This window comes from Hyperoodon ampullatus, assembly GCF_949752795.1.
Source record: "Hyperoodon ampullatus genome assembly, chromosome: 13".
Classification (NCBI taxonomy): Eukaryota; Metazoa; Chordata; class Mammalia; order Artiodactyla; family Ziphiidae; genus Hyperoodon; species Hyperoodon ampullatus.
In genome coordinates this window covers 62217480-62236486 of record NC_136926.1, presented here as the reverse complement: position 1 = coordinate 62236486, position 19007 = coordinate 62217480, and the positions used below count along the sequence as shown (strand labels likewise).

General features: G+C 42.4%; 1 protein-coding gene across 1 annotated transcript in view; it reads right to left on the bottom strand.

The window, feature by feature from the left end:
- Positions 1-16428, bottom strand: part of SLC14A2 (solute carrier family 14 member 2) — a gene marked incomplete at both ends in the record, with an annotated part of 56851 nt that extends 40423 nt beyond the window's left edge. The window contains 4 exons of the mRNA XM_079717628.1: positions 1425-1553; positions 6164-6353; positions 7337-7517; positions 16273-16428. Coding sequence (XP_079573754.1) covers positions 1425-1553; positions 6164-6353; positions 7337-7517; positions 16273-16428 — 656 coding nt within the window. The remainder of the gene's footprint in view (positions 1-1424; positions 1554-6163; positions 6354-7336; positions 7518-16272) is intronic.
- Between the last annotated feature and the right edge of the window lie 2579 nt (positions 16429-19007).

The following is a 19007-nucleotide window of genomic DNA, read 5'->3' as shown; positions in this document are numbered from 1 at the left end:
TGAACAATTGATGAGTTTATTTCTATCTTTGCCAAGAAGAATGTCAGGTCCCAGAGGATGGAGACTTTCTCTTGCTCACAGCTCTCCCCGACATCTAGAATAGTCTCTGCACATAGCAGGCCCTCAGCAAATTTTTGTTTGTTGGATAACTCCAGCAGTACTTAGGACCTGCACTGTGGATTGGATTTCCAGGATTGCATGAGTGGATTCGTGAAATGCCGGGGGAAGTATCACAGAGCTCAGCCAGCGTAGGGGCCCAATGTTTTTTTTCTTTTTTTTTTCCACTTTAAATTGGGAAGTGAGGGTGGGGATGGGGGCACGGTAGACACACTGCCACCCAGTGCACTGTGTCTGAGGGGCTTAATCTATGTAGTTATAAACAAAATGTATGCAAATGAAGACAAGTTCTCCTCCCCCTCAGGCGTGGCGTGTGGGGGACATTAAGGAAATCCCCGCAGAAATGACTGTGTTAGCATTTTGTCCTGATAGATTAACGAAGAAATCCTAAGAAGAAATGTAAATTGCCCAGAATGCTTAATGTAGTAATTTATTTGCAAACACTCCTAAAAAGTAATGGAAGAGCACTTAAACTAAATTCAACTAACTGGTTTTAGTAACTCCAGACTTTGAAACCAAAGAAAGATGTTAAAAATCAGTTGGCATGTCAGAGAGTGGTAGAGTTCAGGGGTTGGGGGACATGGGCTCCCCTCAGGCTTCCTGCCACCATGTGACAGTGGGTGCGACCAGACCCTTTGACGCTATAGACCCACTGTAGGTTCAAGTGAACTGAGCATTACATGTGTAAAAGGCTATTTGTTCCTAACACCCTTCATCTTGACTTTTATTCCTTCTGAAAAATGAGGCAAATGCACAGCAAGACCTCAACTGATGCTTCTTGTTCAAAGATACTATGCTTTAAATATAGACATTTTGTTTCAGGAAAGCTCTCTGATTCTATCACAAGTGAGTTTCAGCTTTTGGGTCTTGGTTAGGCCACGGGATAGACAATTCCCATGTAGGCTGGAGTTGAATAGTGCAGACTCTGGGTTCATCATCTGGGACAGGTTACATAGCCTCTGCATGCCTTAGCCTTCCCTTCTGTAAATTGGGGACAGTAATAGTCCTCCCTTGCCTAGCACTGTGCCTGGCATGTAGAAAATACTCAGTAAATGTTAGCCTTTATTACTAAGCCTATCATTCAGAGGAGGTTATCAGCACAGAAAAAAAATGTAGCGTTTGCTCTTTGAAAGTTCCATGTTATTCCAAACTCAAAATGATCCTCTTGTGTTGCAACTCAACTCATGGACTCTTGCAAGACAGAGACAAACCAGGTTGACTATGAAGACACTGGGCCCCACAACAGTGTCAGACACAGCACCTTGGGGCCCTGTAGGTCCGAGAGCAGAAAGAAGGAGGTACCTCACCAGGACATGGCTGTGAAGGTCACAGGAAGCAGAAGCCACCAGTAGTAGTCTAACTTCTCGGAGAACACAGCTATCAGCACTCCCACCAGCATCCCATTGTACCCATGGAGGCCCGAGGCGATGGCGGTCCTGGGGTTGAAAACAGAGGTACTGTGTGAATTTGTTGGCACTTACTGGGTCTGTTCCTCCTGGTGCTCACAGAAAAAAGTCAGCTTAGTCAATGAATATAGGGTAGTCACACAGCTGCCGGCACATTTCTAGATCACACACACACACACACACACACACACACACACACACACCTTGATTACCCTTACTGATCTAGAATTAAATAATGCACTTTGTGTCTAAGCTCCCCTGTGCTTCTCAGGGGAGTCTAGACTGCTTGATATAGAGGGAAATCTAAGAGAAACCTGAGGTGTGTCACAGGGAAAGGGTGTGTGTGTGTGTGTGTGAAAGAGACAGGACAGGAGGAGGAAGGAGGGAGGCAGGGAGGAGGAGAGAGTGTGCTCTGACTGCATTGTGTGACACTGTAATCATCTGAATTTGGCCGCTTTCCCCCTCTCTGAAGTTAGCCCCAGGGTGCACAAGCCGAGTCCGCTGTGATGCCCACGTCCCTCCCCGCGGCACAGCAGGAGGGCCCAGAGGCACCACAGAACCCAAGCTTGAGCCTCCTTCTGCTTCATCAGAGTTGCCTGTATGCACCTAGACTTCTCTTCCTGATCCACATAAACACTGCCCTTGACCTTTCCCATTTCTCTGCTGGGTAAGGGGAGAGGGGAGTGGGCTGAGGCACAGGCCTGGACAAATCACATTGCAAGGCCACTGCAGAGAATGAGCTCTGTGTGCTGTGGTCTGCCCTGCCTTCCACTGAAAGTTGCATGAGGTCAAAGCTGATCTGATGACAGTGTCAACAACAGTCAACAGTGTCTGGTGCACGGAGCATGCTAGGCAAGCAGTTGATGAATGGATGTGAGTGTGTGTTAAATCCTACCACAGATGCTGACTGTTTTGTAGGCAGAGGCACCTGGAAGCGTGGTGCCTTATGGTGGAGGAAGGGAGTTCTAGCCAGAGGAGGCCGCTGCCTGGCAGAGGCCACAGCTTAGGTGTGGAATAGGGGAACCTTCAGCTCTGGAGTGACCAGGAGATCAGCTCAGTGAGATTAGGGGAGTGAGAGCAGGGGAGAGGGTGGGAGAGCATCTCTAGGCAGTTTCCAACAAGAAAAGCTGAACATGGGGCACTTGTGTGGGGACACTTGTATGGGACATGGGACAGCTGGGTCTTTAGCTGCTCCAAGGCCAGGAAGATATGGGGCAGCTGGGGGCAGGCAGGGGGCTGAGAAAGAACGGGGTGGCAGGGAAGACCACTGGAGTTCAGAATCTCCTCAGGACTAGAATAACTACCTGAGAAACCCGTGCTTGGGGAATAATCATTATTTTTAAGTGTGTTTGCATTTTCTCTATATTTTCTCATTTCTGTTCCATGTTAGAATTTAGTACATTTTTAGTTTAATACCAGTTGCTTCAGGCAAACTGAGCAGAGACTGATGACCCATACTGGGGGAGAACCTCAGCCCCAGTGGCTGGGTGTATAGGAATAGCAGGAATAAAATGAGGGAATCCAGGGGAGGTAAAATTAGGGAGACATCTACAGGCTGCCTCCATAGCTGCCCCTCCCCATAGGGAGTCCCCTCCCAGAACCCTTCTCTATCAAAATGTTGGTGGATTCTGGCTTGATTGTCAAAAGGAGACCCATTGCCTCACATCCCCATCCCTGCCCTGACCATCAAAAATATAAAATTAGGTTCAACCTCAATGCCCAAAAGACCTTCATTAGGACCATGTTCCACCAGGACACTGCAGCATCATGCTGCTGAGCTTGAGGCTGCAGTGGTAAAGGGCTGTCTCGGGCTAGTGGGGGTGGGATAGTAGAAGTAAGGGTTGGGGAGTGGGGGTGGGAGGAAGCAGGAGTGGTGGACAAGGAGAAGAGGTAGGGGCTCTGGGGGTAGGCAAGTCGGATGGTGGAGGGGGGTGGTAGAGGTTATGACTAGGATATGCAGCTGCACCAGTGGTTCACTGGGGACAGTGGTGAAGTTGGGGCTCCTCAGAAGGATGTGCATGTACACATGTCATGTAGGGTGCCTAGAGCTTTGAGCCTATGATGTAGAACATGGCACCGACCTACCAGCAATGAGGCTGGAATCTTTTCTAGGCACCGTGGTAGAATATGGAACATCTGAGATGGACTTCCTGTTCTGAACATAGCCAAGGAGAGAAGACTCAGAAAGCAGAGAATGATCCAAGATAGTATGGGGGTAAGTTCTGTGGTTTTTCAGAGAGAAAGGAGGGTTCAGAGAGCACTGGGGTAGTCAGGGGTGGCTCCCTGGAGGAGGAGGGATTTGCAGGAAGGGTAGGATTAGTTAGGCCGAAGCAAAAGTGCTCAGTTGGGAAGAGTGTGATGCTACATGGTAGGTTGGGTGAGGCCCGTCAGGGAAGGCTTTGGAAACCAAGCTGAGGGATTGGGTTTTTAGCTAATGCACACTTGTCTTAGATTCTTAATCAGGATATTTGGGAAGATTAGGCAGGGAATGTGTGTGTTTCCCTCATAAAACTGGGAGCAAAAAAAGAGTCCATGGAGCAACTCTTTGAATGGCTTGGCAAGTTTTCCAGTGGATTATGGTCAGGAGGGAAGTTGGCGAATTAGACTGTCAGAGCAGGAAGGGACACAGACTTCTTGAAGGTGACCTGTAGGTGGGCTGGATGGAGTTCACCTCAGGGGAGTTTTGGTGAACAGTGATGGAACAGTAGGACAAGAGCTGACCCTGCCAGAGGCCATTTCTATGCCAGCTCTCCGTGAGGCTATAGGTGAGTGGCAGCAAGGAATAGGGAACCCACTGCTTGAAACAGAGACACAAATCCTGGCTGGAGCCCATTTCTTCTGTCACCTACCAGCTCTACACCCCAAAGAATTCAGCTTCTTATTCATCTGATCTCGTATGGCCTCCCAGCTAGAATTGGCGAGGTCCCCCAAGGCCACCTTAGAGGGGCACTGACACTTCTCATGGGAGACAAGTGGACCCATGCCTGTGCCTTGGTGGAGCTGGAATGTCGGGGGGTGGGGGTGGGGAAGTGCAGCATTGGTTATAACACAAGCAACTCAGATCACTCCCCAGGCTCTGGGGTCACCAGGGGCCCCTGGCTCTGCTGTCCACTCTGTCCACGTGCCAGGGAGATCACTGACCTCCAGCCTAGAAGACGCAGGTCACGTGTCCAAGCCTGAACCCTGCCATCCACTGGCTGTGGCTCCTTCCGTGAGCACCTTACTCCTCCTAGCCTTCTTTCTCTCACTTGCAAAATGTGGACCCTCTAACCTTCACTGTCTGCCTTGTGAAGTGGCAGGAAGGATCACAGGTAACAAGGCACGACAGTGCTTTTCAATATTTGACAGTACCCATGGTAAGGAAGGAATGTGTTCATATTTTATAGTATGGCCCAGTTTCTCTCTCTCTCTCTCTCTCTCACACTCCCACCCCCCCCACACACCCAACATGATTGAAACAAAAATTTCACAAAATATTTACCTTTACTACATATGGATTACTCTAATCTGTTTTATTTTAATTTTTAAAAATCCTGTTTTTAAAAATTCGTGATCTACAAATGAAGTGGTGACCGCCAAATTTAAAAAAAAACTGAGTCTCCAAAATATAGTTTGGAGACTCTGGGCATTCCCAGACCTCTCTGGTCATCAGAACTACCCAGGAGAATCTTGTTTAAAACACGGCCCACCTCCAGATCCATTGAATGGGAATATCTCTGGGAGGGAGGGGGACTGGGGTGGTGCTGAGAAACTACATTTCTTTTTTTTTTTTTTGCGGTACGCGGGCCTCTCACTGTTGTAGCCTCTCCCGCTGCAGAGCACAGGCTCTGGATGCGCAGGCCGGCCATGGTTCACGGGCCCAGCCACTCCGCGGCATGTGGGATCTTCCCAGACCGGGGCACGAACCCGTGTCCCCTGCATCGGCAGGTGGACTCTCAACCACTGCGCCACCAGGGAAGCCCGAGAAACTACATTTCTTAACAATCACTCCAGGTGTTTCTGGCCATCAGGAAAGTTTGGGAACCATAGGAATAACATATGGCAAAGTCTGAGGAAATGGTCCCGTTCTCTAAAATGCACTTGTTGTTGTCACTGGGCTTTGTGACCACCGGTGCAGAGCTGCCCCCCCCGACCCAACCTGCCCCCTCTCAGCTCCTGTTGTTCCCTTCTCCATGCCACCCCCCACGCCCTCACTGCCCTCTCCTCTCGCCTTCCTCCCTCCCACATCAATGTTACTAGCTCAAGGCTGCCCTCTCTAAACTTCCCAACACTTAATGAGGTCTGCCTTCTCTGAGCTCTCCTGTATATACTGTCTTGTATTATTCTGAGACATTTCTTATCTGTTAGTCTTACCTCCCTCAACTAGATTGTAGGCTCCATGAAGGAAGAGCAGCTTAAGTGTTCCTCTGCCCCTGCCTTCGAGCGAGTGTTTCCAGAAGTCTCTACAGTCAGATGGAGCCTGGTACTGTCACTTGCTGTGAACTTAGGAGAAGTTTAACTGTGTAAAGAACTCCAGTGACATGTTTAAAGCTGATACTCAGGAGACTGTGGTTGGCTGATACTAGAATAAGGTCACTCAAGTAAACACTTCTCCACCTGTCTACCCCAAGAACCCAAGACCCTCAGAGAGAGGAACTCACCTGTCCTGGCTCAAGACAAGGGCAGTTAAAGTTGACACCACTGTCCCCAGACCCCCAGCAATTGTCCACCAGGGATTCTGGATCAGGAGCCCTATGAAGATGATGAGCCCGCTGAGAGGGTTGTTGACAAACATCACCTGAGCGGCCCCCCTCAGAACCCAGTCTGTGAACTGGAAGGCCAGGGGCTTATCTGAAAGAGATAGGCAGAGTCATCAGCAGTGTTCAGCCTGTGCTTCCCTGCTGGGCCACTGATTGGTGAGGCAACCAAGGTAGACAAAGATGCACTAGCCAGGACATTTTCCCTCATTCAGTCTGGCGCCCAGCCTGAATCTCTGCGTGGCCTGACAATCAGTCCACAGTGGTGTCAGTTTTGCCATACAGACTGAGGCACCATGCTGAGACCAATTTAATGTTATTCCAGCCATCGGCTTTGTTGGTAAGGAAGCCCCAGGAACATTCCAAGGGAAATTTATTGGTCCAAAGGAAGAGGTGGGGAGAGAAGGAAACTCTTTTTGTGTAGAGCTGTATGACTCAGTTGAGGGCTGGTATCTGAGCAGCAAAGAATATAGTCTGGAGAAAAAAAGGCTGGGAAAGAAATGATTTTAGCCCAGCTGTGAAATCAGTATTGAGTTATATATTGGCATTGAGTATTGACATGCATTCTGTTTCATTCTCTGGTTTGGTTTCCAGGACAACATATACAAGTGGGGGGCAGGTGGGGGAGGGTATGTTAGAGATATTTGTTGCAACATTTAGTTTAGGGAAACTAGGAGAAGAATGATGTTAAAAGGGAAGAATCTGGAACATTGGGGAGGGTGAGGCCAATATTTTCTTGGCACATAAAAAATGGCTGTGGAATAAGTGAAGGAATGGCCATTCAGTTTGTTTGAAAATGGTTCCTACATTGCTAATGTGGTTGTCCTATATCTATTCCATGTAGGAGTGAAGAATTTGCAAAGAACTAAAATCAGTGGAATGCACTGAATTCTGAAACCATGGGAATTCAGGTAGTAGGATACATTACGGCCACCCAGAGCCAGCCCTGAGCTGGAGCACCTCAAATGTGGGGGCCCTGCCATGGGTGAGTGTGGGAGCAACTTCCTCAGTCCAAGCCAGAGGGAGGGCTGGCTCTCTGGCCTGGTCTGGCTGCTTCTGCCCTGGGCATTGGCCTACCTTTCAGCCAGCTCCTGCATTCCTTCATCTCGCCTGTGAGGTAGCCCACAGCTTGAAAGAGGCTGATGCCCCCTTGGCCCGAAGAGCCCTGAGGGGCTACCCCACTTTCTCTTCTTCTACCCTTTTCATTGGGTTTTTCAATCTTCACAATGTGGCTTTCTTCGCTGGATGACCGAAGATCCTTTAAGGAGAAGCCATGACAAAACATCAAATAATATAGCTTTTTGAGAGCAGGGGCATTTGGGGGTAGGGAAGATTGTCAGATTTTTTGATAAAGATAGAGGATCATGAGACAAATAAATGTCCATTGTGCAATGCTGTCTAGAGTGCCCTATGCAGGCCTGCTCTTCCCAGGACTTCTAAACATTCCTCATAGCAGGGTTCTTAACTTTTTGTGCCATGGATCCCTTTTGGCAGTTTGGTAGGCCTGTGGACTTCCTTCCAGAATGTTTGTAAATGAATAAAATAAATAAGATCGCAATGAAAACCAATTATATTGAAATGCAGTTATCACAGTATTTTAAAAAAAACCTGCTATGCACATAGGGGCAGCAGATCCAATACCAATTATAATTTTAAAGTATTGATGAGTGACTATGTGGGATAACAACTCAGGACAACTCTATAGGGCCATTCTAGCTCCAGAACTCACCGTAGGCTCACCTGAGGCCTTTATTGTGACTGCATCACAGCCCAACTTCGGCCTAATTCTGCCGCCTTTACTTCTCTACAAGTATTGACCCCAAGGACACACCCCAGTAAACTTCTTACATCCAACTCTCCATCTCAAGGTCAGCTTTCTGGGGGAACCCAATCATGTGACAATGACAAAAATCTCAGGTACTACTAATACAGCTGTTGTTCTTTGCTTATCTTTATAATTGAAGTAAATGCTAAAGTTCATTGGAGGTTAGTGAAAATAAAGATAAATTATTTTTTCCATCCAAGTTCATATCCCTGTCAATCTTGTCTATGGACGCCTGGGTCAGGACTCCTTGCTCTAAAACTGTGCTTTCCGATATAGTATCCATATGGCTCTTGGCACTTAAAATGTGGCTAATCTGAACTGAGATGTGCTCGAAGTAGGTTTTGAAGGTTTAGTACGAAAAAAGAATGTGTAAAAGATCTCAGTGATAATTTATATTGATTAAATATTAAAATAATAATATACGTATTCATATATATTAGGCTAAATAAAATATATTATTAAAATTAATTTCACCTGATTAATACAGATAGCCAAAAGGCACATAAAAGATGTGCAACATCACTAATTATAAGAGAAATGCAAATGAAAACTACAATGAGGTATCACCTCACACGAGTCAGAATGGCCATCATCAAAAAATCTACAAATAATAAACGCTGGAGAGGGTGTGGAGAAAAGGGAACCCTCTTGCACTGTTGGTGGGAATGTAGATTGGTGCAGCCACTATGGAGAACAGTATGGAGGTTCCTGAAAAAACTAAAAACAGAGCCACCATATGATCCTTCAATCCCAATCCTAGGCATATATATGGGGAAAAGCGTAATTCAAAACGATACATGCACCCCAATGTTCATTGCAGCACTATTTACAGTAGCCAAGACATGGAAGCAACCTAAGTGTCCATCAACAGATGAATAGACAAAGAAGATGTGGTATATTTATACAATGGAATATTACTCAGCCATAAGAAAGAATGAAATAATGTCATTTGCAGCAACATGGATGGACCTTGAGATTATCATACTAGATGAGGAAGTCAGTCAGAGAAAGACAAATATATGATATTGCTCATATGTGGAATCTAAAGAAAAAATAATGCAAAGGAACTTATATATAAAACAGAAATAGACTCACAGAATTAGAAAATAGACTTATGGTTACCAAGGGGGAAGTGGGGGGAGGGATGGTTGGTTTGGATTAACACATACGCACGACTATATATAAACCAGACAACCAACAAGGACCTACTGTAGAGCACAGGGAACTATACTCAATATTCGGTAATAACCTATAAGGGAAAAGAATCTGAAAAAGAGCATATATATATATATCTCTGAACAATAATATATATATATAGTTATATATATAACAGAATCACTGTGCCGTATATCTGAAACTAACACAACATTGTAAATCAACCATACTTCAATAAAAAATAAAATAAATTAATTTCACCTCTTTCTTTTTCTTTTTACTTTTTAAGATGTAGTTAATATAAATTTAAACTTACATGTGTGGCTCATATTATATTACTATTGTATACTGATGGTCTACAGATTTCTCTAACCTCATCACTGCATCAAAACTTAAATGTCTTGAAGATGTCAGTAGAAATGGTGAAGTGAGGACCTCCTCAAATTCTCTCCTCCATTAAGGCAATGAGAACACTGGAAAAAAATGTGCCGGAGGTGGTGGATAACAGTTGAGGAAAACAAGAAGCTAATCAAAAAGCTTAAAAGGAAAAACTGGGGAATGAGATATCCAAAGGGGGCTTTAAAAGGCTTGGGTATATTGCTGTGAATCTAGAACACCTCATGCATGTGTAGGGCTTGCACATGCCCAGGACAGCGTGTATGCTCAAGAAAGACCTGAGAATGCCCTAAGCTCTCACCTCTGGCTGAGTTTGAATCTCTATGGAAGCAGAAATTAAAGGCTAGGTGGAGTTGAAAACTGCCTAGGTGAGTGTTGAAGATGCCCCAACACACAGACAGCTCTCCTTGGCAAAGACTGAGAAGCTTACTGATCCCAGGCATTTAAGGAAATCTCTGTCCCATAATTAAACTTTAAGCTGACTGAGCAGAGATTTCAGTGGCTACAAATGACAAAAGAATAAAGACTTTCCAGGAGTAGTCCAGAAAAGCCATTAAACAAACAAGCCAGCAACGACAAACCCTGGGGAGAGGGAAGAATCTGATTTTCAGAGTTGTCACATTATTTAAGACATCCAGTTTTTTTTTTTTTTTTTTTTTTTTTGCAGTACGTGGGCCTCTCACTGTTGTGGCCTCTCCCATTGCGGAGTGCAGACTCAGCGGCCATGGCTCACGGGGCCAGCTGCTCCGCGGCATGTGGGATCTTCCCGGACCGGGGCACGAACCCATGCCCCCTGCATCAGCAGGCGGACTCTCAACCGCTGCGCCACCAGGGAAGCCCGACATCCAGTTTTTTAACAAACAATTATGAGACATGCAAAGAAACAAGAAAGTATGAGACAAGGGAAATAAAGCAATCAATAGGAACTGTCCCTGAGGAAGGCCAGACTTATTAAACAAAGATTTTAAATCACCTTAAAATATCATCAGGGAATAAAAGAAAACCATTTTTAAAAACTAAAGGAGATTATGAGAAATATGAGAACAATCTCACTAAATAGAGATTATCAATAAACACGAAATTATAAAAAAGAAACAAATAGAAATCCTGAAGTTGAAAGGTATAAAAATGGAAATGAAAAATTTGTTTAGAGGAGCTCAACAGCAGCTTGGAGCACTCAGAAGAAAGAATCAGAAAACCTAAAGGCAAGTCAATTGCAATTGTCCCATCTGAGGAACAGAAAGAAAACAGAAAGATGAAAAATGAACATAGCCTCAGAGACCTGTGGGACCCATCAAGTGTACCACCATATGCATAATGGGCATTCCAGAAGGGAAGGAGAGAGAAAGGGGCAGGAATATTTGACAACTTCCCAAATTTGATGAAAATCAGTAATAGACACATCGAAGTAGTTCAACAAACTTCCAGTAGGATAAACTCAAAGAGATCTTCACCTAGACATATCATAAACTATTAAAAATCAAAGACAAGAGTAATTTTGTATAGACTCTTGAAAGCAGTAAGAGTGAATCAAGTCATTACATACAAGAAATCCTCAATAGAATGAACACCCAATTTCAGAAGCCATGGAAGTCAGAAGGCAGTGGAATGACATACTGAAAGTGCTGAAAGAAAGACTGTCAATCAAGAATTCTATATTCAGTAAAATAGTTTTTTAAAAATGAAGGAGAAATTAACACATTCTGAGATAAATGAAACCTGAGAGAATTTATTGCTAGTAGACCTGCCTATGAGAAATATTAAAGTGAGTCCTTCAGGCTGATATGAAAGGACACTAAGAAGGAAACCAGTATCTCAAGAAGAAATAAAGAGCATTAGTAAAGGTAACTACATAGGTAAATATAATAGACAGTATAAATGTATTTTTGGTAATTCCTTTTTTCCCCTTCTGATGTAAAGACAACTTCATAAAACAATTGTAAGTCTGTATTGGTGGGCATACAATGTATAAAGATGTAATTTGTATGACAGTAACAGCACAAAGGAGGTGGGGATAGAGCTACATAGGAACACAGCTTTTGGAAAATATTGTAATTAAGTTGGTTTTAATCCAAGCTAGATTGTTATAAATTAAGATGTTTAATTGTAATATCCAGGGCAACTACTCAGAAAATAACTAGAAACATATAGAAAACAATGAGAGAAGAATTAAAATGATACACTGGAAAATATCTGTTTAAGACAATAGATGACATAGTGAAATAATAGAGAAACAGAAAAAGGTCATAGAAAACAAATAGCAAAGCGGCAGGCATAAATCCTACCTTATCAGTAACCTTATCAGTATTATAAATTAAATATAAATGGATTCACGCTTCAATTAAAAGAAATTGGCAGAACAGAATTTAAAAAGTTATATAACTATATCTTGTCTACAAGAGACACAATTTATATTCAAATATGTAAATAGATTGTAAGGATGGAAAAAGGTATATTGTGCAAACTGTTACCAAAAAAAAAAAAAAAAAAAAGCTGGAGTGACTATACTAAGATCAGCAAAATAGATCTTTTGCTAAGACAAAAATTGTTACTAGAGAGTAAGAAAGACAATTTTAATGATAAAAGGATCAATCTATGAAGAAGATATAAGAATTATAAACACTTACATGCTTAACAAAGCCCCAAAATACACGAAGCAGGAATTGGCAGAATTGAAGGGAGGAAAAAGTCAACTCAATAATAATAATTGGAGACTTCTATACTCCACTTGAAAAAATGGATAGAATAACTAGACAGAAGATCAAGGAAATAGAAGACTTGAACAACACTATAAACTAACTAGTCCTAGTACATATCTATAGAACACTTCACCCAGCAATAGAAGAATATACCTCTTATAGTGCACATGGAACCTTCTCCAATATAGACCATGCTAGGCCATAAAATAAGTAAAACATTTTTTACTGATAAAAATATCAGTAAAGGGATTGAAATCATTCACAATATATTCTCTGGTCACAATGGAGTGATATTAGAAATCCAACATAGAAGGATATTTGGAAAATGTGTGGAAATTAAACAACACACTCCTAAATAATCCATGGATCAGAGAGGAAATCAGAAGAGAAATTGGAAAATATTTCATTCATTGAGATGAATGAAAACAAAATCACAACACACCAAAACTTATGGGCTGCAGCTAAATCAGTGAGTAGAGTGAAATTTGTAATTATAAATACCTATGTTAAAAAAGAAGAACTATCTCAACAACCTAACTTTTCACTTTAAGAAACTAGAAAAATAACAGCGAATTAAACCCAAAGCAAGTAGAAGGAAAGAAAAGTTGGTTCTTTGGAAAGATCAAAATTGACAAACTTTTAACTAGTTTGACAAAGAAAAAAATGAGCAGATTGAAATAACTAGAATCAGAAATGAAAGAGGGTGCATTACTACTAACCTTAAAGAAAAAGAAAGGATTATAAGGAAGTGGAATATAAAGAAATTAATAATTGTATGTTAACAAATTAGATAACCTAGATGAACTGTATAAAGTCTTAGAAAGCCACAAACTACGAAAACTGACTCAGGAAGAAATAGAAAATCTGAAGTGACTCATAACAAAGTAAAGCAACTGAATTAGTTAAAAACCAAACCAAACCAAACCAAAATTTCCCACAGAACCCCAAGTCCTGGTGGCTTCACTTGTGAATTGCATCAAATGTTTAAAGAATTAATACCAATATCTTCTAAAGAGTAGAAGAGAAGGGAACACTTCTTAACACATTCTATGAGGCTACTATTATCCTGATATCAAAACCAGACAAAGTAATCACAAGAAAGAAAACTATAGACCAATATGCTTTATGAATATAGATGCAAAAATCCTTAACAAAATACTAGCAAAACAAATCCAAGCAGGATATAAAAAAGATTATGACCAAAAGAGAATTCTAAGAATTTGAGGCTGTTTCAACCTATAAAAACTATCAACAGATTGTTTAATAGAATAAAGAAAAAAACTCACATGATTATCCTGATAAACACAGAAAAACCATTTGAAAAATTAAGCAACTTTTCCTGACAAAAAACAATCAACAGACTAGGAATAGAAAGGAAGTTCCTCAACCTAATAATAAAAACCCACAGCTAATATCAAACTTAATGGTGAAAGACTGGATGCTTTCCCTCTAAGATCAGCAACAAGAGAGAGATGTGTGCTCTTGTCACTACTATTCAACATTGTACTGGAAGTTCTAGCCAGAGGAATTAGGTAAGAAGAAAACGGACAAAAGGGACCCATGTTGGAAAGAAAGAATTTAAACTATCTCTATGTGAAGATGGAACATCCTTTTATACATAAAATCCTTAAGGAACCTACAAAAAAACTATTAGAGATAATGAATGTGTTCAGCAAGTTTGCAGGATAGACAACCAATATACAAAACAAATTTATTTCTATACATTGGCAATGAACAATCAAAAAATAAGTTTAAGAAAACAATTCTATTTATGCAGCATGAAAAAGAATCAAATATTTTGGAATGAATTTAACAAAAGAGGTGCAAGACTGTACACTTAAAAACTACAAAATATCACTGAAAGAAATTAAAGACTCAATAAAAGGAAAGATAACCTATGTCTAAGGACTGGAAGACTTAATATTGTTAAGATGACAATATTCTCCAAATTGATCTATAGATGTAACACAATCGCTATCAAAATGCCAGTTGCCTTTTTATTTTTATTCAGAAATTGAAAGTTGCATCCTAAAATTCATATGGAAATTTAAGGATCTCAGAATAGATACAACAATCTTGAAAAAGAAGAACAAAGTTGGAGAACTCATACTTTCTGATTTCAAAACTTACTGCAAAGCTACAGTGATCAAGGTGGTGTGGTATTGCCATAAGGATAAACATATAAATCAGTTCAATAGAAATGAGAGTCCAGAAACAAACCCATACATTTGTAGTCAATTGATTTTTGATAGGAATATCAAGACAATTCAGTGGAGGAAGGATAATCTTCTTAACAAATGATTCTGGGACAAGTGGATATCCACTTGGTAAAATATTAAAATTGGACCCCTACTTAATACCATATACAGAAGGGAACTCAAAATGGATAAAAGACTTACATGTAAGAGCTAAAACTATAAAACCCTTAGATTAAAACATTGGAGTAAATCTTTGTGACCTTGGATAAGGAAATGGTTTCTTGCATATGACACCAAAAGCATAAGCAATCAAAGAAAAAATAGATAAATTGGACTTAATCAGAATTAAAAACTCTGCTTCTAAGGACACTATCAAGAAAGTGAAAAGACAACCTACAGAGTGGGAGAAATTATTTGCAAATTATATATCTGGACAGGGTCTAATATCCAGAATATAAAAAGAATGATTACAACTCCACAATAAAAAGACCAATAACCCAATTTTTAAAATGGGCAAAAGGTTTGAAAAGACATTTTTCCAAAAAAGATATACAAGTGGCCAGTAAGCACATGAAAAGATGTACGACATCATTTGCCATTAGGGAAATGCTAATCAAAATCACAATGAGATGCCATTTCACATTCACCTAGGCTGTAACAAAAAAGACAACACATTTTGGTGAGGAGGTGTAGTGGCACGATGTGCACATTGCTGGTGAGAATATACACTAATGCAGCCACTTTGGAAAAACAGTTTGGCAGTTTGTTAAAATGTTAAACATAGATTTACCATATGACCCAGAAATACCACTTCTAGGTATATACCCAAGAAAAATAGAAACGTGTCCACACAAAAACTTCTACACAGATGCTTATAGTAGGATTACTACTTATACAGCCTCAAAGCAGAAACAACCCAAATGTCCATCAGCTGATGGATAAATGAAATACAGTACATTCATACAATGAAATATTATTTGGCCATAAAAAGGAATGATCTACTGAAAGAACCCAAAAACATTATGCTAAATGAATGAAACCAACCACAAATGACCACATATTATATGATTCCATTTATAGGAAATGTACAGAGTAGGCAAATCCATAGGGACAGAAAGTAGATTGGTGGTTGCCAGGGGTTGGGGGGAGGATGGAATGAAGACTGACTGCTCATGAGTATGGATTTTCTTTTTGAGGTGATAAAAATATTCTGGCATTAGATAATGATGACATTTGCAGAGCTTTGTAAATATGCTAAAAAACAGTGTAATGTATACTTTAAAGGCGTGAATTTTATGGTACCTGAATTACATCTCATTAAAAAACCTAAGCAGTCTTGGGTCCTCTTCCACTGAATCTGTAGCTAGCCAGGCTGCCTTGGTGCTTCTGGGTCCAAGGAGTGCTAAAGGCCTGTGTTTGAATGAGGGCTTCCTTTTGGAGATAGTAGAGTAATTCAAGGGAGAAGGTATAAAGGGGAAAGATTTTGGGGACTGGTTGGAAGACTGGTATGTGTGTGTGTGCATTGTCTACTTGTCCTTAAAATCATGTCGCACACAGGGCCACATTTTCCATCTAAGGCCAAGTAGGGCTGATTGTGGGTGTGAGCACGTATGGGAGGGGCAGAATCTCCCCAGCGGTGACACTTCCATGGCATTAGGTCCCATGTGCTGGGAGAGCATCTCTCTACACTCTTCCTCCCACCATCCACCTGGGAGACACCCTGGGAGGGACATTCCTCACCTTTTCTTCAGGCATTTCCAGGAGGGGCAGGGCCAGGTGTGTATCCTGGGGGCTTGAGGGCCAGCTAGGGCTGTTAAGCTCTGACTCGTAGAGTTTTTGTCTGCTGGAAAGAGGCTCTGCCAGGAGAGGACTGCTGTGAATGTGAGTGTCAGACATCTCTTCCATGCGGCGGCCACTCATGGATCATGTGACTGGTGAAAGAAAAGGGAAAGAGCAGGTGAGTCAGGATGGGGCCTCAGGGACTTGACCAAGGCTGGATGGAGGCCCCAGGAGGACTGAGGTCTGTCCTGACACAAGGGACCTACTCCTCCAGTCTCTTGGGCTACCAGAGGGGCCTGAAGCCATTCCTCAACCCACGTGACCTGTACCTTTCAAAATCCCCCCATTCTTCCAAGCCCAGAAGAAAGTCCATTTCTGCTGTGCAGATTTCCCTGACCACCCAGTTAGACTAGATCTCTTTTTTTTTTTTTCTGATCGCTAAAATATTTTTTCTCTACCTTTCATATCGTCCATTGTACTCTCTTATTGTGGTAATTAGTTGTACATATATTTTCCCCTTGACACATACATGTGGATCTGGGTCTTCCAACCAAATGGGGGTCTAAAGAGATTTGTTTTCTTAGTTGCTGTGCAGCTTATATTGCTGACAGTTGGCCTGCAGTGCCTCCTCTCTCCCCTCTGCTCTCAGTGCCCTTTCCAGCTCCTGCCGCCTTCCCTTCCCCAGGAGCAGTAAGCAGCTCTGCTATGATCTCTCGGAGGCTATGTGCACCGGTCCCTCCATGGGGGGCTCCTTTTCCTTTCACCACTGGGCCAGGGCTTATGCCAAGACTTGGTTTTAGAGCAACCTCTGCCCAGCGTCCTTAGTTTCCAGTTTAGTCCGGCTGCCCCCTGTTGGTTCTGTACTTCTCCTCTTCCTGTCTCAGCCATTCTTCCTTGGCCTCTTCCAGCTCAATTACGTCTTCCTTGACTTTGACTTCATTGCTTCTTTGGGAGGTGGTTTTGGATCTGCACACAGTCTCATCTCAGTATGAGCTAGAGGTTTCCTCATTGGTCCGTGCTGCCATGGGTTAACCTTCCATCTACATACCTGTAACTCCCAAATCTAACATTTCCAGCCCAGTGTTGAGCACTAGATTCATAGATTTAATTCTTTACTTCATACTTGCATGTGGATGTTCCAGAAGCAGCTTAAACTTAATACACTGAGACAACTCATAATGTTCCCTTCCCAAGTCCTGTCCTCCTCCCTCAAAGTGTCCCATCCCAGGAAAAGTCCCCTCCCCCTTCCAAGCTGCTCCTTCAGACAACTCAGGAGTCAAACTTCATGCTCTCTTCTCTTCCGCTCTCCAAATCCAGTAATTCTATCTCTAAGATACACCTTGACGTACAGTATCACCACTTGGTTGCCATTACTTCTTGTCACTTCTCCAATAACTCTCAAATGATCACCTCTACCTCTTCTCAGATTTCTCCTCCAAGCCGTGCTCCACAGGCAGTCAGAGTCGTCCTATTAACACTCAAAACTACTCATGTGTTTCCTGATTAAATCCCTTCAATGGCTACAGAGGGAAAGCCACATCTTTAACATGGTGCTCAAGGCTCTGCATCACCAAGTTCGTCTATGCTTTAGCCCGCCCTGTGCTTCTCCTGCCCCTCATCTCTGGGCTCCACACTGTCCTCCTTCTAGCACTTTCTACCTCAGGGTCATTGTAAATGCTGGTCCATCTGCCTGGAAGTCTTCTCCCTCACTCTTTACCTGGGTGACTCCTACTTTTCCCTTTGTGTCAATTATTACCTATCAGTGATGCCTTCCCTGATGGTCTCCTGTCACATGTTCTCATGGGACCCAGTATTTTTCCTTATACTGATGTATCCCAGCTCCTAGCACAGAGCCTGGCACATAATAGGTATTCGATAAATAAGTAGCTAAGTGAAGGAGAAGGAGGGAAGGAAGAAAAGGGGGAAGGAAGGGTGGAAGGCTACAGGTAACTGTGAGAGTGGGGGCACTTTACAAATCACCGTGGGTCTCAGGTGTTGAATGGTTTAAGAAGGTGTGGGGCTGCCCACCAGCTCTGCACTTTGAGGCAAAACTCTGCTGTGTCTAGCACTTGTTCTCATTCCCAGGAAGAGCTCATTTAAACCATGGGTGATTTTTAGCATGGGTCAGCAAACATCATTCAGATCCCACCAACTCCTCTTTCTCGTTCTTCCATGGCTCTGAAAGAGGGCCTTTCCTCTATTCTGAAAGGCCTTTCCTCTGTTCTGACTTTGCAGGTGGCGTTTCAGTGAGTTTCAGACTGCCCTGGAGGGGGCACCCTGGAAAGGTTTAGGAGAGGGAAAGCCCGCAAGCCTGAGAATCGGTCCCTTCCCAATGCACTCTCTCCCTCTGGTGGCCAAGAGGTGATACAGCATCCCAGCCTGTTGGTATGATTCCTTCCAAGTCACCTAATTGAAAACGTGAGGGGCAGTGAGATATCTAGACACACGATCTGAATGACACTATATATCTGAATGAACTAGAAATGTTCTGGAAAAATCGTGTATTAAATTCAGTGGCTGTGAATTACATTAAAAATCCAGTTGAAAAATAACTTTTTTCCCCAAGCATATTTCATTGAATCTAAGATGTTATCAACTGTAAGATATATCATTGTTTTTTCTGTAACCAAGAAAGAAGAAAATGCTGCCAATTAAAATTGCAGGTTACACCCTGATTTAAGAAATGTTAAAATGAG